At 35.8% G+C, this 17466-nt stretch overlaps 2 protein-coding genes and 1 pseudogene across 6 annotated transcripts in view; 2 read left to right on the top strand and 1 right to left on the bottom strand.

Annotated features, from left to right (window-relative positions):
* Positions 1-259: 259 nt before the first annotated feature.
* LOC135197496 (uncharacterized) lies at positions 260-4194 on the top strand (annotated as a pseudogene).
* A 4974-nt stretch (positions 4195-9168) lies between these two features.
* Positions 9169-11903, bottom strand: LOC135198075 (uncharacterized). Its single transcript, XM_064225488.1, has 8 exons — positions 11750-11903; positions 11162-11276; positions 10945-11022; positions 10674-10757; positions 10386-10472; positions 9963-10028; positions 9545-9609; positions 9169-9343 (listed from the first exon to the last, which is right to left on the bottom strand). The coding sequence occupies exons 1-7, from the start codon at positions 11750-11752 to the stop codon at positions 9590-9592; spliced, it is 453 nt and encodes a 150-aa protein (XP_064081558.1). The 5' UTR covers positions 11753-11903; the 3' UTR covers positions 9169-9343; positions 9545-9589.
* Positions 11904-15489: 3586 nt separating this feature from the next.
* Positions 15490-17466, top strand: part of LOC135198076 (uncharacterized) — a 61932-nt gene continuing 59955 nt past the window's right edge. For 2 of the 5 annotated variants that reach the window (XM_064225492.1, XM_064225495.1), the window contains exon 1: positions 15490-15512. The gene's annotated coding sequence lies outside the window, so the exon portion shown is untranslated. Of the gene's footprint in view, positions 15527-15618; positions 15641-17466 lie in introns of those variants that run through there. The other 3 variants (XM_064225494.1, XM_064225493.1, XM_064225491.1) reach the window with 3 other exon arrangements.

The following is a 17466-nucleotide window of genomic DNA, read 5'->3' on the forward strand; positions in this document are numbered from 1 at the left end:
AGATATTCGGGTTAAGATATCATCATGTCTTTGCAAATACAGCTAGGTTACCCTTACTCAAAATTTTAGGGCTTATACCACAAGAGCTACTTGAAGGTGACCCATACGCTGTCTGTGTCATTACTCCCAACGACTACAACGTCATTACTGTCACCACTGATAGAGCACTCATGCCTAGATCAACCACACTGCCTCTGTCACACTCTGGAATTCATGTACTGATGCTCGTTCGAGTCATAAACGAATTATGATGTATAATTATTGTTTGAAACTGTTAATTACTGTTTGGGTTTAATTGGACAGTTTATGTATAAAGGTATTTCTGTTGTTGTGGGTTATTAAGGAAGAGGTGTAAATGACCGTTTATGACTAGTTGAGTTTGTATATTACTTGTTGTTGATTGTCAATGATTATTTAAGATGTTCTCTTGGAGAGTGGGGAGTATGTGTGGTTAGTTGAAGTCAAGCCCTATAGGAGATTATTACCTCTCCACCAAAGGATCGTTGTGTGTCTGTATCCTTATATATATATATCATTTTTTTAAGTAAAGAAGAAAAAACCAAGTCTGTGTTTCTTTACTGCCACAAGCTATCTAGGCAGTATGGAGAGTAACTTCGACTTGAAACTGATCCCTGAGTATGATGGCAGAAACGCACAATCTGTTATGGAGTGGCTGGAGAAGTTGGAGCTGGTTTGCAAGCTTCGGAAAGTTGATGATGTGGCCAGTGTGATTCCTCTGCGGCTTACAGGTGGTGCCTTTGCAGTGTACTTACAGTTACCCACAGCAGATAGGAAGAAGGTTGACAAGGTGAAAGAAGCATTGTTAGCTGTGTTTGCTGTTGATCCCTATGCAGCCTATGAACAGTTTGTCAGTAGGAAGTTGCACAGTGGGAGGGGGGCACCGGATGTCTACTTAGCTGATCTACGTCGACTCGGATCCCTGTTTGGAGGAATTTCTGAAAAAGCTCTTGCATGTGCTTTTGTAGCTGGACTTCCAGAGAGAATTCGTCAGCTGTTGAGAGCTGGGTCTCGCATGGAGGCCCTCGATCTGGAACAGATTTTGGCTCGGGCACGGGCGGTTCTGAAAGATGACCTTCCTTCTGTTTCAGTGGAAACATGTTTTGGCGCCACAGGAAGCTTGGGTTCTGTGCCAGTAGAACCAACAGTTCAGAAATGTCATGTATGCCTTGGACCAAATCACTTTGCCAGGGACTGTCTTGCTCGCAACCGAGTAAATGGTCGATTTCGGAGAAGGGTAAAGTGCTATCGGTGTGGTGGAATGGGGCACATTGCGTCAGCTTGTCTGGGAAACGAGCAAGGAGAGGAGGCATCAGCGCCAGCCTCCTCTCCCCAAACCCACTGAATAAGGTGCTGCCAAGTACTGTTTTGAGTGTAGAGGGTCTTCAGTGTTGCGTGTTAGTAGACACTGGGTGTTCTCAAAGCATCGCTCATGTCTCATGCTGTAAGGCATGGAACAAGTGCGCAGTTAGCATGATAACTGTGAGTGGGCAAGAATGGGTGTGTGAAGGAATGGGCGTCGTGCACTTGCAGCTCAGTAATGGAGCTACTGCCAGCATTTCTGTATGTGTAACTACTCTAATGCCCCTCGGTTTTAAATTTCTTCTCGGCATGGATGGTGTGAGGGCTCTAGGAGGAGTCACTGTCGATACCCAGGGTGGTGTACGTTTTGGAATGGAAGACACTCTTTTTTCTGCAGCTGCTGATGTGAAGGTGGGGGTGGATGAGCGTGATTTTAGTGCAATTTATGATCCTGTGATTAAATGTTGGACAGCTACATGGAAATGGTCTGAGGGCAAGGAACCTGGCGTCCTGGAGAATGGAGTAAAGGCATATTCTGTACCTCAGGAGGCAAAGGACCTGTATGAATCAGAGCTACAAAGATGGGTGAATGATGGCTGGCTGCTTCCTTATGATGAGAATAAATATGGACCAGCTAAGGGGCTTATTCCCCTCATGGCTGTTGTACAGCAAAATAAAAAGAAGGTGCGGCTTGAACTGGACTTCAGAGAACTGAATACGTACATTGATGCTTTTACAGCAGACTCGGATGTGTGCTCAGACAAACTACGTGAGTGGCGCAGGCAAGGAGTGAATGTATCTGTAGTAGACTTGGCTAAAGCTTACCTGCAAATAAGAATCCATGAGTCTCTGTGGCCATACCAGACTGTATATTTCAAAGGCCAGAGGTACTGCCTGACTCGACTGGGGTTTGGCTTAAATATTGCTCCGATGGTAATGAAATCTGTTTTAAACTGTGTTCTCCTTCAGGACCCAATTGTAAGAAAAGGAACATCAGCTTATATTGATGACATCTTGGTGAATGAAGATATTGTTAAGGCCAGCCGTGTAGAGGAGCATCTTAGAAATTTTGGGCTAGTAAGTAAGCCACACCAAAGACTTGCTGAAGGGGCTCGAGCATTGGGCCTGAGAGTTTGGGGGGAGCAGGAGAGTCTTTTTGGAAAAGGGACAATGACCTGGGCGATGCACCAAGACAATTGACTCGGCGAGCAGTGTTCTCATACTGTGGTAGACTGTTAGGCCATTACCCTGTTTGTGGATGGCTGCGAGTGGCGGTAGCATTCATCAAGAGAAGAGTCAATAAAGTTACTGAAGGATGGGACGACGTCATTAATGATGATTACATCAAAATATGTTTGCAGGAACTTCTGGAGAAGGTTAAGAAGGATGACCCTGTGAGAGGACAGTGGAATGTCACCGGTGACAAATTCAAGATCTGGGTGGATGCTAGTTCTCTTGCGCTTGGTGTGCAGTGGAAGTAAATGGTTCCATTGTGGAAGATGCCAGCTGGCTGCGGAAAGACGACTCTTGCCACATCAATATGGCTGAGCTAGATGCAGTCATTAAAGGATTGAATCTTGCACTGGCTTGGAAGATACAAAAGGTGGAATTAATGACTGACTCATCTACTGTGCATAGATGGATTTCAGATGGACTTTTAGGAAAAAGCAGATTGAAGACTAAGGCCGCAAGTGAAATGCTCATCAGAAGAAGACTAGGAATAGTCTTGTCATTGATAGAAGAGTGTGACCTCCAGCTGTCTATTACACTTGTGTCTTCTGCCAATAATAAAGCTGATAGTTTGACACGTGTACCTCAGCGCTGGCTGAGGGACCTTGGTTCATGTCACCAAGATGCAAAACTTGTGTGTGCTTCTGTTGTCCCTGCCATTAGTGATGGAATTAAGGAGATCCATCATGCTGCTGGTCACCCAGGTGTGAGAAGAACTCTCTATTTTGTGAAGAAAGTCCATCCAGGAATTACAGGCGGCAAGTACAGGCTGTTGTCAAATGCTGTGAGGCATGCCAGTCAATAGACCCGGCCCCAGTGAAGTGGCAGAAGGGTAGTCTGGAAGTGGATAGAGTGTGGCAGAGAGTTGGCATGGATATTACTCACTATGATGGACGGCCGTATCTTACTCTCATTGATTGTGGACCATCTCTATTTGCCATCTGGCGTCGGCTCCAGTTTCAGACCAGTGAAAGCATCATCAGGCAACTTGAGACAGTGTTCTATGAACGAGGAGCGCCGGAGGAACTGTTAACTGACAATGACCCTGCTTTTCGCAGCAAACTATTTGCTGACTTTGCAAAAAAGTGGTGCGTGCATCTTAATTTTAGATGTGCTTATGTTCCATCAGGAAATGGTATAGCTGAGAGATGCCATCGAACTGTTAAAGTCATTGCTGCAAGGAAAGGCTGCAGCATTGCAGAGGCTGTATATCTGTATAATTTGATGCCTCATGATGACTGCGACTCAACGACTGCCCCTGTCAGTATGCTGTATTCTTACCCTGTGAGGGTCCGAGGAGTGGATCCATGCTCAATGAACAAAGTGGCAGTGAGTGGCCCCTACAAAGCAGGTGATGAGGTGTGGGTAAAACCATCCAACATGCGATGCAATACGCAATTTGAAAGAGGCAAGGTTACGAGAGTTTTGTCAGAACAAGCTGTTGAAGTTAATGGAGTTCCACGCCATGTTAGAGATCTTCGTTCGTGTTCTTCACAAGGATTGATATTGAGTGAGGAAACTACTGATGCTGAGGATGAGGAGCTTCTTATACAGCTTCTGTTCATGAAGATGAGGGGGAAGAGGAAGATTCAGGCACTGTTGCTGAGTGCAACGCGATTCCAAGACATTCAAACAAGAGTTTAGAAGAGCTAGAGTTTGTAATATATGTGAATGTAATTCAGGGGGGAGTGTATAATTATTGTTTGAAACTGTTAATTACTGTTTGGGTTTAATTGGACAGTTTATGTATAAAGGTATTTCTGTTGTTGTGGGTTATTAAGGAAGAGTGTAAATAACCGTTTATGACTAGTTTGAGTTTGTATATTACTTGTTGTTGATTGTCAATGATTATTTAAGATGTTCTCTTGGAGAGTGGGGAGTATGTGTGGTTAGTTGAAGTCAAGCCCTATAGGAGATTATTACCTCTCCACCAAAGGATCGTTGTGTGTCTGTATCCATTATATATATATAATATATATATATATATGATATATATTATATATATATATATATATATCATTTTTAAGTAAAGAAGAAAAAACCAAGTCTGTGTTTCTTTACTGCCACAGATGACCATAGTATATATACTCTGTATCTTGGCCAGACCCTGTTCCAGCCATTTCAGCTACTGGAACCTTATTCCAAAATAGGATTCACTCACTTGGATGCAGCCAGATCATTACAGACAATTATGTCGCCACCACCAATGGTCAAAAATGTCTGCAACAGCTGATTTTACTCTCCCAGATACCTCTCAGCTTTTAATGTTATATTATATATATATATATATATATATATATATATATATATATATATATATATATATATATATATATTCATAAATACATACATACATATATATATATACATATATATATATATATATATATATATATAATATAGTATATATATATATATATATATATATATCTATATATATATGTATATATATATATAAAGATCTTATATATATATATGAGATCTTACAGAAACTCCGTTGTTTATCTTTCCTTCGTGGCTTATACTTTTATTTATGGATTTATCACATTTCCATACTTTCTTGTTTATATATGCTTAAAAATCTCAGTAGATGCACGTGACTTCATTAATTAAATAAGCTAATACCACAGGAAAATGATAGGCAGAAATCCAAGTGCTTTCGTCTTTACTAAGACATTGTTAAGGAAGGAATGAAATACAGTTGGAAAGGAAGTTATCAGGTAAACAACAAGATCAAGAATACCAGATGGTTAACTGTCAAAAGGGTAAAGACCAAAGAAATAATCCAGGATTATCGGATATCACACAATCACAAACCTAAACATAGATTTAACCTTAACAGAAACTACAAAGTATCCATATAGTCCACATGTAAGAACGGAATATATTAATTTTGTTGCTTATATTTATCTACAACTTTTTTCATTATGAAGGCATCAAGTTTAAATAAACCAAGACTTAAATTTAGAACATTTCCATTATTTGACTTGATGAAACAAGATTCAATTATATTCCTTTTAACTGTGTCATTACAAGGGATTATGGCTCTTGCTTGACTCCAGTTAATAGGATGATCTAAATCTCTCATATGTACGAATAATGCATTCGATATTTACCCAGTTCTCACAGAATATTGGTACTGTTTGAGACGTTGTGAAAGACATTTACCGGTTTGTCCGTAAAAGACTTTATCACACTTTTTGCAAGGAATTCCATATTATGCCGCTTGGAAGATCTTTAGGAGAATTTTTTTATTACTAAACTCTTGACATTAATATTACTGAAAAAACATTTTTGTTAAAAAGCTTTAAAATTCTAGGAATTTCTAAAAACCTTTCATCATAGAGTAATCTTAGAATGTTATGCTTACTAAATTCAAGTTTGTCATTAGTTAAATAAAATGTTTTTCTAGCTCTTTTCCATGCCACATCTACAAAAGTCCTTGGTTATTTAAGTTTCAAGACAATATCATAAATAGTTACAGTTTGTTAATCTTAGCAGAATGATCTTTGAACAAAAAAGACATGAAAAGAGGATCAGAGCTAATCCAGGGTGGAGATTTATATTTCTTGTTGCTGTGGCTTCAATATGAATACACTCCAACAGATTCCTTTCCCTTTGTTCATTGACCTTGTGGATTATCGATCCTTATTCCAGTTAATGGCCTGGCCTGTCTTACGCCAATGATCCGCAATACCACTATTCGGTAAGCCTCTTGAAATGGCATATTTGTGCTTTGAGCAACGCATTTGTATTCCTTTAGAAGTTTGACCAATATAAATCTTATTACATTTTTTGCAAGGAATACTGTATACAACATTGTTTGAATTGGGCGGGCTATTTTTTATTATTCATTTCTCAAAATTATTAATTACTAAGTGAATCCCAATAGTTTTTAAAATGGATACAGCAGGAATGAAATTAAGATGAAAGTAAGATGAATTGTAATATTTCTTTTTATTTTTTATTTTTTGCTCTATTTTTTACAAAGTTCCAAAATATATGGAGGGTAACATAATGAATCTCCTATTTTATCGATAATTTGAAACTCATCTTCCAAAAATTTGGGACTACTACATACTGGGAAATGTTGACATCTTAATTTGTTTAGCATAGTTAGAGTAAAAATGAATATATGACAAGTTAATCGTGGGTTTCCTATATACTTTAAAACAAAAATTGGTTTTATTTCTAATAACTAAGACATCCAAAAATGGTAAACAATTATTTTCTTCATATTCTGTTGTGAATTTTATGGACGGTATAAGATTATTAATTGTATGCAAGAAATCAGGGATATTTACATTTTTTGTTACAATCCAAAATATTCGTCTGCATATCTAAACCAAAACATTTTAGAAAATAAACTTTTCGGAATAAGTCTAGATTCAAAAAATTCCATGTAAATATTAGACAAGAGTGACGAAAGTAGGGTTACCCATAGCCATACCAAATACGTATCTGTTCATGAATATTATCATTGAAAGTGAATTTACAATTTTTTATACAAAGGGATACCAAATTAATATTTACATTAGCATTTAATTCTAGATTATACAAGTCCAAATGTGATCAATACTGAAGTAAGTCTTCAAAAGGAATTTTAGTAAATAAAGTTCCTATTGATGACTTACTTCAATATTTAAGGAATGTATACATGGTTATGCATATTATATAATATTAATATTATATATAATATTATATATATAATAATATATATATATATATATAGGACCGAAAGTACTTGGCTGTCTCGCTTTTTCATTTTTTCCTTCGTGGCAAAAAAACCTTTATTTATACATAGCATCACGTATTATATACTTTCGTGATCAAGTTATTCATATATATATATATATATATATATATATATATATATATATATATAAATGCACACAAATACATATATATAATATTTATACATACCCATCTAATAAAATTTTGCAATTTGCCAAATGAAAATAAAATGTGCAGCAGGGTCGGGTCCAGGTATAATTTTTAGATCTTGATTGGGAATCCCCATTTTACTGTGACCCCCGCTCACTTCACCTAATTACCTGTACACGAGGAGAAGACAAGGCCACTCAAGAAAAAATGCCAAATCTTCCAGATGATCACTCTTTTTCCTGGAAAGTTTAAATGGTATTAAGAAAATATGGCGGAAGTGCTGATCGCCTTTGAGTCTCAACCTTTTATAGCCAGACTATAGTCGAAAGAAGAGGCCTTATATAAAGATCTACCACATTTTTGGTAAATGACAATGGTGATGGCTTAGAAATTTATAGAAAAACAAGGGACAAAAGAAAACATTACACAAAATAATGCAAAAGCTTGCTAATCCACATAACAACTTTGATTGTCACAAGCATGGAGATTGAACTTGGTATTCTTTCAAGTAGGTACCCTATCACTAAAATCTGAAACGCAACTCAAAACGTATGAGACTTTTGTTGATAATTTAACTACCCGACGTCAAATAATGAGGGAATTCACTTGTCACACAATGAAGTCAGCTTGTTTAGAGCATGGGAATCCCAAAGAAGTCTTTGTCTCTTTCTTAGGCCTAAGCAGGGCTTCAGTACCCGAAGAGTAAACAGATGTGGTTGCCACAGCCTCCTCAACTAAGTCGTTATACCATCGGATGAGCTCGATGAATTCAGCGTGCATTGGCATAAACTTTCCTATTTCCGGGACACAGGAATCACAATCCTGTCTATCGACCGAGTCGGAGATCGTCAAAATCACGTCATTGTTCATCAATGGAGGGTATAAGCTTGCTCAGGACCCAGGACTCTTTGGGGCCTAGAGATCTGAAGAATGTGTGATAGTTTATGTATATATATATATATATATATATATATATATATATTATATATATATATATATATATATATATGTGTGTGTGTGTGTGTGTGGTGTGTGTGTGTATGTGTACATTTAAGGTATTTTTTTGTTAAATTTTAAGCTGGACATGATTTTAGATTACTATGACCTTTGGTGTTGATAATTAATTCACAGAGTATTATAAGTAGTAGAATATGATATCTGCAGAATATCCTGTATGGAAGTTGAACAGTTTCATGTAGATTTTATAAGGTTCTCCAGTGATTAGTAGAGTACGTAACTGAACTCAGGGGCAACCATTTATATTAAATAATTTATCATTATACAGAGATGATACTGTTCAGAAGTTTATGCGTATTTACACACGCACACAGAAACTTATAATGTATGTACAATAATATATGTATATATATATATATATATATATATATATATATATATATATATATATATATATATATATATATATATAAAGTTTTAATTTAATTGAAAATTTTATAAGCAATTTCAATAGAAGTCAGTAATTTCCAAGAGTTTATGAATTTTTGGATCAATATAGCGTTTTCCACTCTACAGATTTTACTAGGATTGTATACGAAAAACTCTTACTCATAGTCTAACGTTCTTCGGTGCTGCAGCCATTGCATGATTCCCCGAAAGATACGAATATGAGGAGGTTTTCTTGATTATAAACTAATAACCATTTCGGTTCCATGGTAAGTGAGTACGTGAATAATAAATATGCGCAATGGAACCTGAAAAAGGAAGCAAGAAAAGTTTTAATGCATAGGTTTTTATTTAACATATTTTTAACATTTTAAAGTTATTAGTTCACAAATTTATTAGGGAACTAAAAGACAACTATTGGAAGTTTTTGCGTCGAAAAAATTTCGGTTTTTCCTCTCCTTTACTTCCAGTTGAGTAGCTTCCATTGGTTTCATATCTCCGAGATCTGTTGGGAAAATCAACTTTTATTGCTACTTATCTTTGACAATGCAGTAATTTACTGACCAAATGAAATCAGTCACGTATTCTTCATGAGGCAAAACAAAATAATTAAGATTTAGTGCTTTTATTTGATGTTAAAATTTCCTCGGACAATTTTTGCTTCATATATCATTACCGCATGAGTTCTTTGTGATAAGAAACTTACCTTAATTTTTCTATCGCATGGTAACTTGTAACCATTACATCTCGTCTATTTTTTCCAGTTCAGTCCTAGTGAAAATTAATATTTGGTTGTTGTTATTGCCGGAAATATTTTTCATATGTTAATCTTTTTTGTACTATTATTGTCAAAGATTTAGATATTATGCCTTTTGCGGAAGTGTTTGATGAAAGTGAGGCAGCATTCATTTAGCAAGCCGAGATTGAAATATAATTCTGTAATATTGCGTCAAATTCTTCGTTATCTGAATTAATCAATTTTACAGGAATGTTGAGAATTGGATTATTAAAACCATGTCAAAGATGAAGATAATCATTCACAACCGCTTAGTTTTAATTTCTTATAATCCTCATGAAGTTTTGTTTGATTCCTTAGGTTTCTGCAACCTCGTTATTTCACTCACCTGACGACGAACCCGCAAAAGATCCTCCAGCAAAGCTGCCAGTTCCTGTGAGTGAGCTCCTAGTGGCTGCGGGAATGTGGTTGTGAGCATTAGTCAATGAAGGTAATCGTATCAACCTAACTGACATTGTACGTATTTCAGCGTAGTCAAAGCCTTTGAGGTGATATTAAATTATAGTTTTGAACGTTTCTCTTTCCATTTTAACTGAATAAAGGTCGCTAAACGACCATGTGCTATAACTCTTGGGATACCCCTTTTGTAATAGGCGCTATATAGTATATCGAAATGAAAATTTCACACATGCTCTCAATGTACAGACTGTATTTTTTCGTCAATACTTTCAGTCTGTAAATTTTCAAGAACTGGTATTTGTCTACTCTTCAGAATCTTTGGATTTCTGAGAATCGAAAATCTCTCTCTTACATGTTGTGGAGACTGATCCCGTGGGGGTCGAAAAGGACTGAGTGTCGGCTTTCATCGCCCCTTGGCCTTGCAGATCCCCGAAGTATCCTGAAGGGAACACAGAAGAAAGGAACTTGACAGCTGGGGTTTGATTAAGAGGCATAATGGAAGTCGATAGGCGTTTACATATTTTATATACAATACAATGAAGAGATATGATTGGTTTTGCTTCTAAAAGATGTATCGTGAAAGAAAGCATCTAGATCATGTGACTATGGCGATTGTTTCAGCTTGATCTGATAGACTTACTTCCACCTGCTTTATTTCCATCTGGTCCTCCAGTCAGGACAGCTCCGTCTAACCTTCCAGTGCCGCTGAGACCAGCCTGCATTGCTGGAAAATGAAAATGAAAGTTGGGGTCGAGTAATTGTCCTGAAATGACGTTACTGTCGACCACTTTAGTGGAATTTTCTTCAATGTAGTTATCTAAATTAGCTAAATTGAGGAAATGAAGTTTTTTCCTTTCAGAACTGTACCCAAAAGTAGTAGAAGTAATCGGGCTGATTGTGTGTATACTTACAAGCGGTTCCCAAGCCTCGAGAGTCGGTATCGGTTTTCGAATAGGTATTTGCATTCCCTTCGTGAGATCCTTCATAGACTGAGGGTAGAAAATTAAGTCTTGATGAAGAGGTTAGGTTATCTAAGGCGGGGCTTTTGGAACGTGTAACGATCTAAAGTTTTTTGTACAAACACAGAAAACTATCTCACATTGCAACAAAAGTTGCTGAATAGCTTACGTGCTCCGTAGTTGCTAGGAGTGTTAGGAAGAGGGATGTCTGCAACAGGTGGGAAAGACAGGCACGGTTTCAGGAGGCCTAACAGCAGCACGGTGATTGTGGCAGCGCACAGCTTCTGCAAGAGATTTAACCCTTTAAAGACAACTTGCTTATTTGGTCCAAAAATATCTAAATCAGTGTAGTAAGAGGAAATCGATGAATGGTAGATAGCCTTTTTAATTTAGTGAAAAAGATGTTTGTTCTCATCATACTGTTCTATTCATTAACAGTTTCTTACCTTCACTGAAGCATGTGTGTTTCGTCCTCAAAACCACTTACGTAGTTATGAGAACATGTCATTGGCGAATTTCAGACAAATATCAGTTCACTGCCGTCGCAGTCGACATTCTTTTAAGGAAAAAATGTGGGTAATTAAATCCTCTTTGGATTTTATAAATTGCTGTATAAACCCCGGGCTGCATTTGTTTTTCAATTACATTACTCTTTGTGAAGCCTGTTAGTGGAACAATATCCTACTGTTATGATTATTCGAATGGTAAATTGTTTTAGACTTAATTGAAATTAATAGATATTTTTTCGCTTACTTACCATATTGGCGAAATAATTTGTTGAAGCAGACAAAAGAAGTGAGCTCCTTCTAACACCGTTGACCGAATGACAGTAATGTAGTCAAATCTGCCTTTTATACTATTTTCTCAGATAAGGCGTTACCACTCTTTAATTCTGTACAGATTATGTTATGGCGAAGTGCGCACAATTTTGTTTGGGTTTTTGCTTGTTAGAGCTGCTTCTTAACCAACCTTGAGCAAAAGTGATAAAAATTTATAAGCTGAATTTTTATTTGCACTGCTTAGTCAAGATGAGATTGGATTGCATGAAACGTAAAACTTATGGCTATATATCTATCGATTAATACTGTGTAATATATAAATATATATATATATATATATATATATATATATATATATATATATATATATATATATATATATATATATATATATATATATATATAGATAAAAGTGTGTGTATTTTTTTGTGCTCCAGTATTCGCACTGTTTTACAGCCACTGGTATGCCATCTTTTCTTCTAGTCTATTATTCTCCACAAATCCTATACCTGGTCCTATTTCCAAGTTAGCTTTAGCTTTTTTATACGTAATGAAGGTGTTTGCTAAACTTTTCATAGACCCCATAACTTAATTATTGATCTATGATTACAGATACAAAAATATTTTTTCAATTAGTCCTGTTTCCGGAGCTTACACATCTTTGTTCAAGAATTTCAGTCACCCGATTACGTGCAAAAATTCACCTACTACAGTTATATTAACATTCTTACAATGTACAGAATTTACTTGCCTTCGCGTTAGACAGTTATTTGTTTTAGTCGTGTTTTTCCTCTTTTCTTCGAAAATGACTTGTACAGATTCCTTTGTCACTGGTCTTCCTGAGTTTGACGGTTAGTTTATTCCAGCAGTTTTCTGGAAACTATTTGGCTTCAGGTTGGATGTAGTTTTCAAGTTAGTGTGTTTTTGATTTGCTGGAAATGATGATCTTCTGCAAGCGATATAATCTTCTGTAATTGCCGCTGTTTTTTACATTATCAGTCTTGTATGATTGGCGTTCTTACAGGAACGCATGAACTGTATAAATGTTACACGAGCAAACATTTTTCCCTACAATTTCTTACTGAATTACAAGCTTTAATTCTGTTTCTTCTATTAGTTACCATTGTTGTTGCTACCCACTGCTTTTTTTCTTTGCTTATAGTTTGGAAAAATCTGGAATATTGTAGATCTTGTTATCTCCTTACTACTACTGCTCAGTGAATTATTTTCGATCAATGTTATGCTCACACTGGAGAGTTTGCTTTTTGTGTAGGTAGCTGCATAATAATAGTATCAAACCGAAATCTACAACGATATGATTTTATATGAAATTGAAGTTCCAGCTCTTTAAGATAAGCAAATCACATTTTATAATCAATGTGATTTTGCTGTAAGAAGTATATCGAAGTAATTTTGTTTTCGTTTCGTCTCGTCCCTGATGTTTTTCTGATAAGCTACAATTCTTATTTTAAAATGGGTCGGCGTATTAGAGTACGAAATGAAAATACTTTCTCGGTCCATTTTATTTTGATCGTTAGATGTCGGTTATTATCAGCAGTATAATGGTCCATTTTTTCCTTAATCTCTGTTTTTCTGTATAGTTTTCACTTCTTTCTAATTTCTATTTTTTTTTTTTTTTAGAAGCAGCAAAGTAGCATCACGTTCATTCGGCGCTCTGCAAAATGCTGGAATTGCTGTTAAGCTTTAGTTATAGTCCCGAACTTCTAACATTTTCATAGTTTGTAAATCTCAAGCCTGACATGCAAGGCTGTAGTTATATATATATATATATATAGGGTATATATATATAAATATATATTATATATCTATAGAATATAGATATAAAATATATTATATATGATATATAGATATATATATCTATATATATATATATATCTATATCATATATATATATATAATTATCTATATAAATATATATATATAATATATATATATATATATCTATATCTATATATATATCTATATATATATATCTATATATATATATATTATGGAGAAAATTTCTTCTCTCTGCACTCTGCATTTTTTATATTTATAAAAAATTCTTTCCTTAGTTCTTCGTATAAACATAATACCCACATTTTCTTCTACGCTATTAAAAGACAGATGGCATTTTCTCAAAACTGCATGTATCCACCGTTTCTTCCCTGACAAAGTACTCCAGGTAACATTTTTTAAGAGCAATTGCTTAAATTGTTATTATATTTTGAGTCACATACACAAGTACGTCGCAGGCGATTCCCTTTAAAAATCAAACGTAATGCAACTGCAAAGTTTGAATTTACGTTCATTTTCTCATGACCTCATGAATTACTAGTCTCAGAGACGAAGAGTATAATTCCTTTCAGAACGGTTTGTAGAGGCTAATTTTTCATCATGTAGAATTCTAGGAGATAGGTCTTAATCAAACAGCAGTTTTAAGCATGTAGAAGGAACTTTTTTCTTCTTCTTTTTTCAGGTTAATCATTTAATATTAGCAGTTGTTTACTAGTTTTGGTATACGTATTTTTGGCATGAATGGATTGAATGAGAATTTTCATGAAATAAAATTCTGGTCACAGTTTTATTATATAAGAATGATTTTATCAGATAGATAAGGTGTTTTTGGTTTCGAGGACTTTGATGCCTGTTTGTAGAATTTTGTTAATCAATTGGTCAGTCTTTCTTTGGACCCACCTCAGGTAATTTGTTTGTAAATCTGATATTTTGCGTTCTAAGGTTCGTGAATGTCATCACTTGAAAGAGAAAAATTTCTTTTTTCAATCCGTTCCTTTTCATCGAAGAGATTTGGGTTTTACTGATAGATATAATTTTGACGAAATTTCCTCATGTTCATAAAATGGTCATTTTGTTTATTTATAACTAAATTAATACGTGTTTATATGGTCATCACTTAATGTGAACCGTTATATAAAAAAACCTGTTAAATACCTACTTACTGTGTGTGCACTGAATCATTAAGGAGTCGTAGAATTAGAGGAATCGTAGGCTTTGTAAGTAAAGAAATTATATGAAATGTAATCCTATTTAAAATCTCAAAAATATTACTTCCAACTCCTGACCGGTTTTTAATTAAGTTGAAATAAAGTAACGCTGATACATTTTTGAAAACCGCTGGTTTCTGGTTTTCATAGATAAATTATAGCTTATTCATGGTGAAATTTCTTTTATACAGTCAGTCCTTGAGATTTTATTTATTTGGAACGATTGCCTTTCTTTAAATGTAGTGGAAAAAGGTATGATGAAAACTTCACTGTAACAGTCCGCGTTAGAGTGAGTGCTTCATAGGACGAACGAAACTTGTCTTGTTTGGAAAGCTTCAAGCGAGCTCAGTCTTTTAATTGGCATTGTTGTTTACTTCAGATCATCATTTCTTTTCACGCACTTGACACGTTTTCTCTCTCTCTCTCTCTCTCTCTCTCTCTCTCGCTCTGTTGTTATCAGTCGAAAATACGTTTTGGATGTTTACCTCAAATTATGATTCCTTGTCATGCATGTGACACGTTTCTGCTGTCTTTCTCATTATCATTCGAGCTTTTGTTTCTCCGCCGGTCACATTCGTTGACGTTACGTTGAAGAATAGGATTCGCTTTTTTCACCTTAGAAGTATACACCTGATCATGGTTGGCTTTTTCTTTTTCTTGGTGCGGACAGTTCCTCAAAGGAGCCATCGTTAAAGATGTTGCAATACGCTGATTTGCTGGTGCTTCGTTGGTTGAGGTAATATTCAAAATGTTAGTGTTAGATGAACGACAGCTTATGTGAAAGGGAAAGATAACCAGAGAAAAGGTAAAACTCATAGACATTGTTTTCGAGAACTGCGTGACAGTGGCACACATCTTCTTAAGGCAAGTTTTGCATTCCTTACGTAAAGTTGCGGACGCAAGAGTCAACCAGTTTGATCAGCCTTTCATTCCCGTCACTTAAGAAAAGGAAGTTTCCTCTTTTTAAAGAACTGGGCTTGCCATCACATTTGAATGGAAGTTAGTTCACGCTTTTCCTTAAGCCCAGATATTATTTATTTTATGCAATCCCTAGTATACAAGAGAAAATCATATTAAGTTGCCGTTATGTTACAAAACTGTAATAAGTAAGCTGAAATAATGTGATGCTCGTAACTAAATAGTGTGCAGCACCAAATGCAAGTATTTCTTCGCATCTAGCGCGTCAGTAGTTAGCTATTTCTCAATACTATAAAGCAAATATTTTTATAATAATGAGGCTTTAACAGGTTATTTTTATTATTATTTAAGCCCGGCGATTATTTAAAATTTTGTATTATTATTATTATTGTTATTCAGAAGATGAACCCTGTTCATATGGGACAACCCCACAAGTGCCATTGACTTGAAATTCAAGCTTCCAAAGAATATATTGTTCATTAGGAAGAAGTAGCAGGGAAGACAAATACAGAAACAAAGAGATCTCGCCTGTTAAAAAAAGCAATAATAAATTAATACAGATAAAAATGTATTGAAATTCAAGGAGAATAGTATTAGGGTAGTAATGCATTGCATCTTCGCTTGAACTTCTTAAGTTCCAATTGCACAACTTCCTCTGGGAGACTGTTCCACAGTCCAGCCGTGTGAGGAATAAATGTCCTCTGGAACTGAGATGTTCTACAGCGAGGCACAATTACTGCATATTGGTGCTTCTGTTCAGCCAATCTGGTAGCTCTCGGCAAGAAAAGGGGATCAGGGATCAATTGTGAATGTGAACGATCTCTGTTAAAGTACATCTTATGAACGGCTCTCTGCAGCAGAAACAGACATCCATACCGGAAACCAGTACCCTAGTAATGGAAGGAAAAAGTATATAAAACAGGTTGCATTAAAACTGCCATTAGATGTTTCTCAGAAATTAGCTGTGTCAAAAGTTACACATAGAACAGTTAAAGCTTCAAACTCATTCAGCAAGATTCCACCACCTGAAGGGGATGATGGCGTGGGAAATCTGTACGAAATCTCTTAAACAAGAGTGTTTTTGTTTTACTGGAGTTTGGCCTCATACCCCTCTGACTAGACCAGTCACTAATCAGGTCCATGTCCCAATTGAGGCTGAGGACAGCTTCATTTCTCATAATTAGAGACTACTGCACCCGCAAGTATTGTATAATCGGCATACTGAATAGTCTTGTTTTCCAGGCCAACAACCATATCATGTGTATACACTCCAGACAAAATAGATCTTGGTTCACTGAAGATCTCATCAACAGCAACTCGCTGCTGCATATCTGCAAGGAAATCTTAAAGTAATCCTAAAACATATACCCCCACTCCAGGATTCTGAAGTTTATGAATAAGTGCCTTGTGATTTAGTAGATTGAGAACAGCTCTAAAATAAATCTGAATTACTCTACACACAAAGCCCCCATCAAGGTTCCCTTGTAAGTGGCATATCAAATCTAAAAGACCATCGCAGGTAAATAATTGCTTCCTATATACAATATACATAATGAATTATCAAGAAACAATCCTTTAGATTCCACGTACTTATATAATGGCTTAAAAATAATTTTTTTTACAACTTTGGAGAGCACAGGGAGAATAGAAATTGGCCTTTAGTTACTGCTGTTTGCAGATATGATATATTTTGGAATAAGTACTGTATTGCTAAGCTTACACTTTTCCGCAGATGCTACGTGGATATAAACTCAGTGCTACATTCATTGTGG

The sequence above is a fragment of the Macrobrachium nipponense genome, chromosome 21, assembly GCF_015104395.2.
Source record: "Macrobrachium nipponense isolate FS-2020 chromosome 21, ASM1510439v2, whole genome shotgun sequence".
NCBI classification, from domain to species: domain Eukaryota; kingdom Metazoa; phylum Arthropoda; class Malacostraca; order Decapoda; family Palaemonidae; genus Macrobrachium; species Macrobrachium nipponense.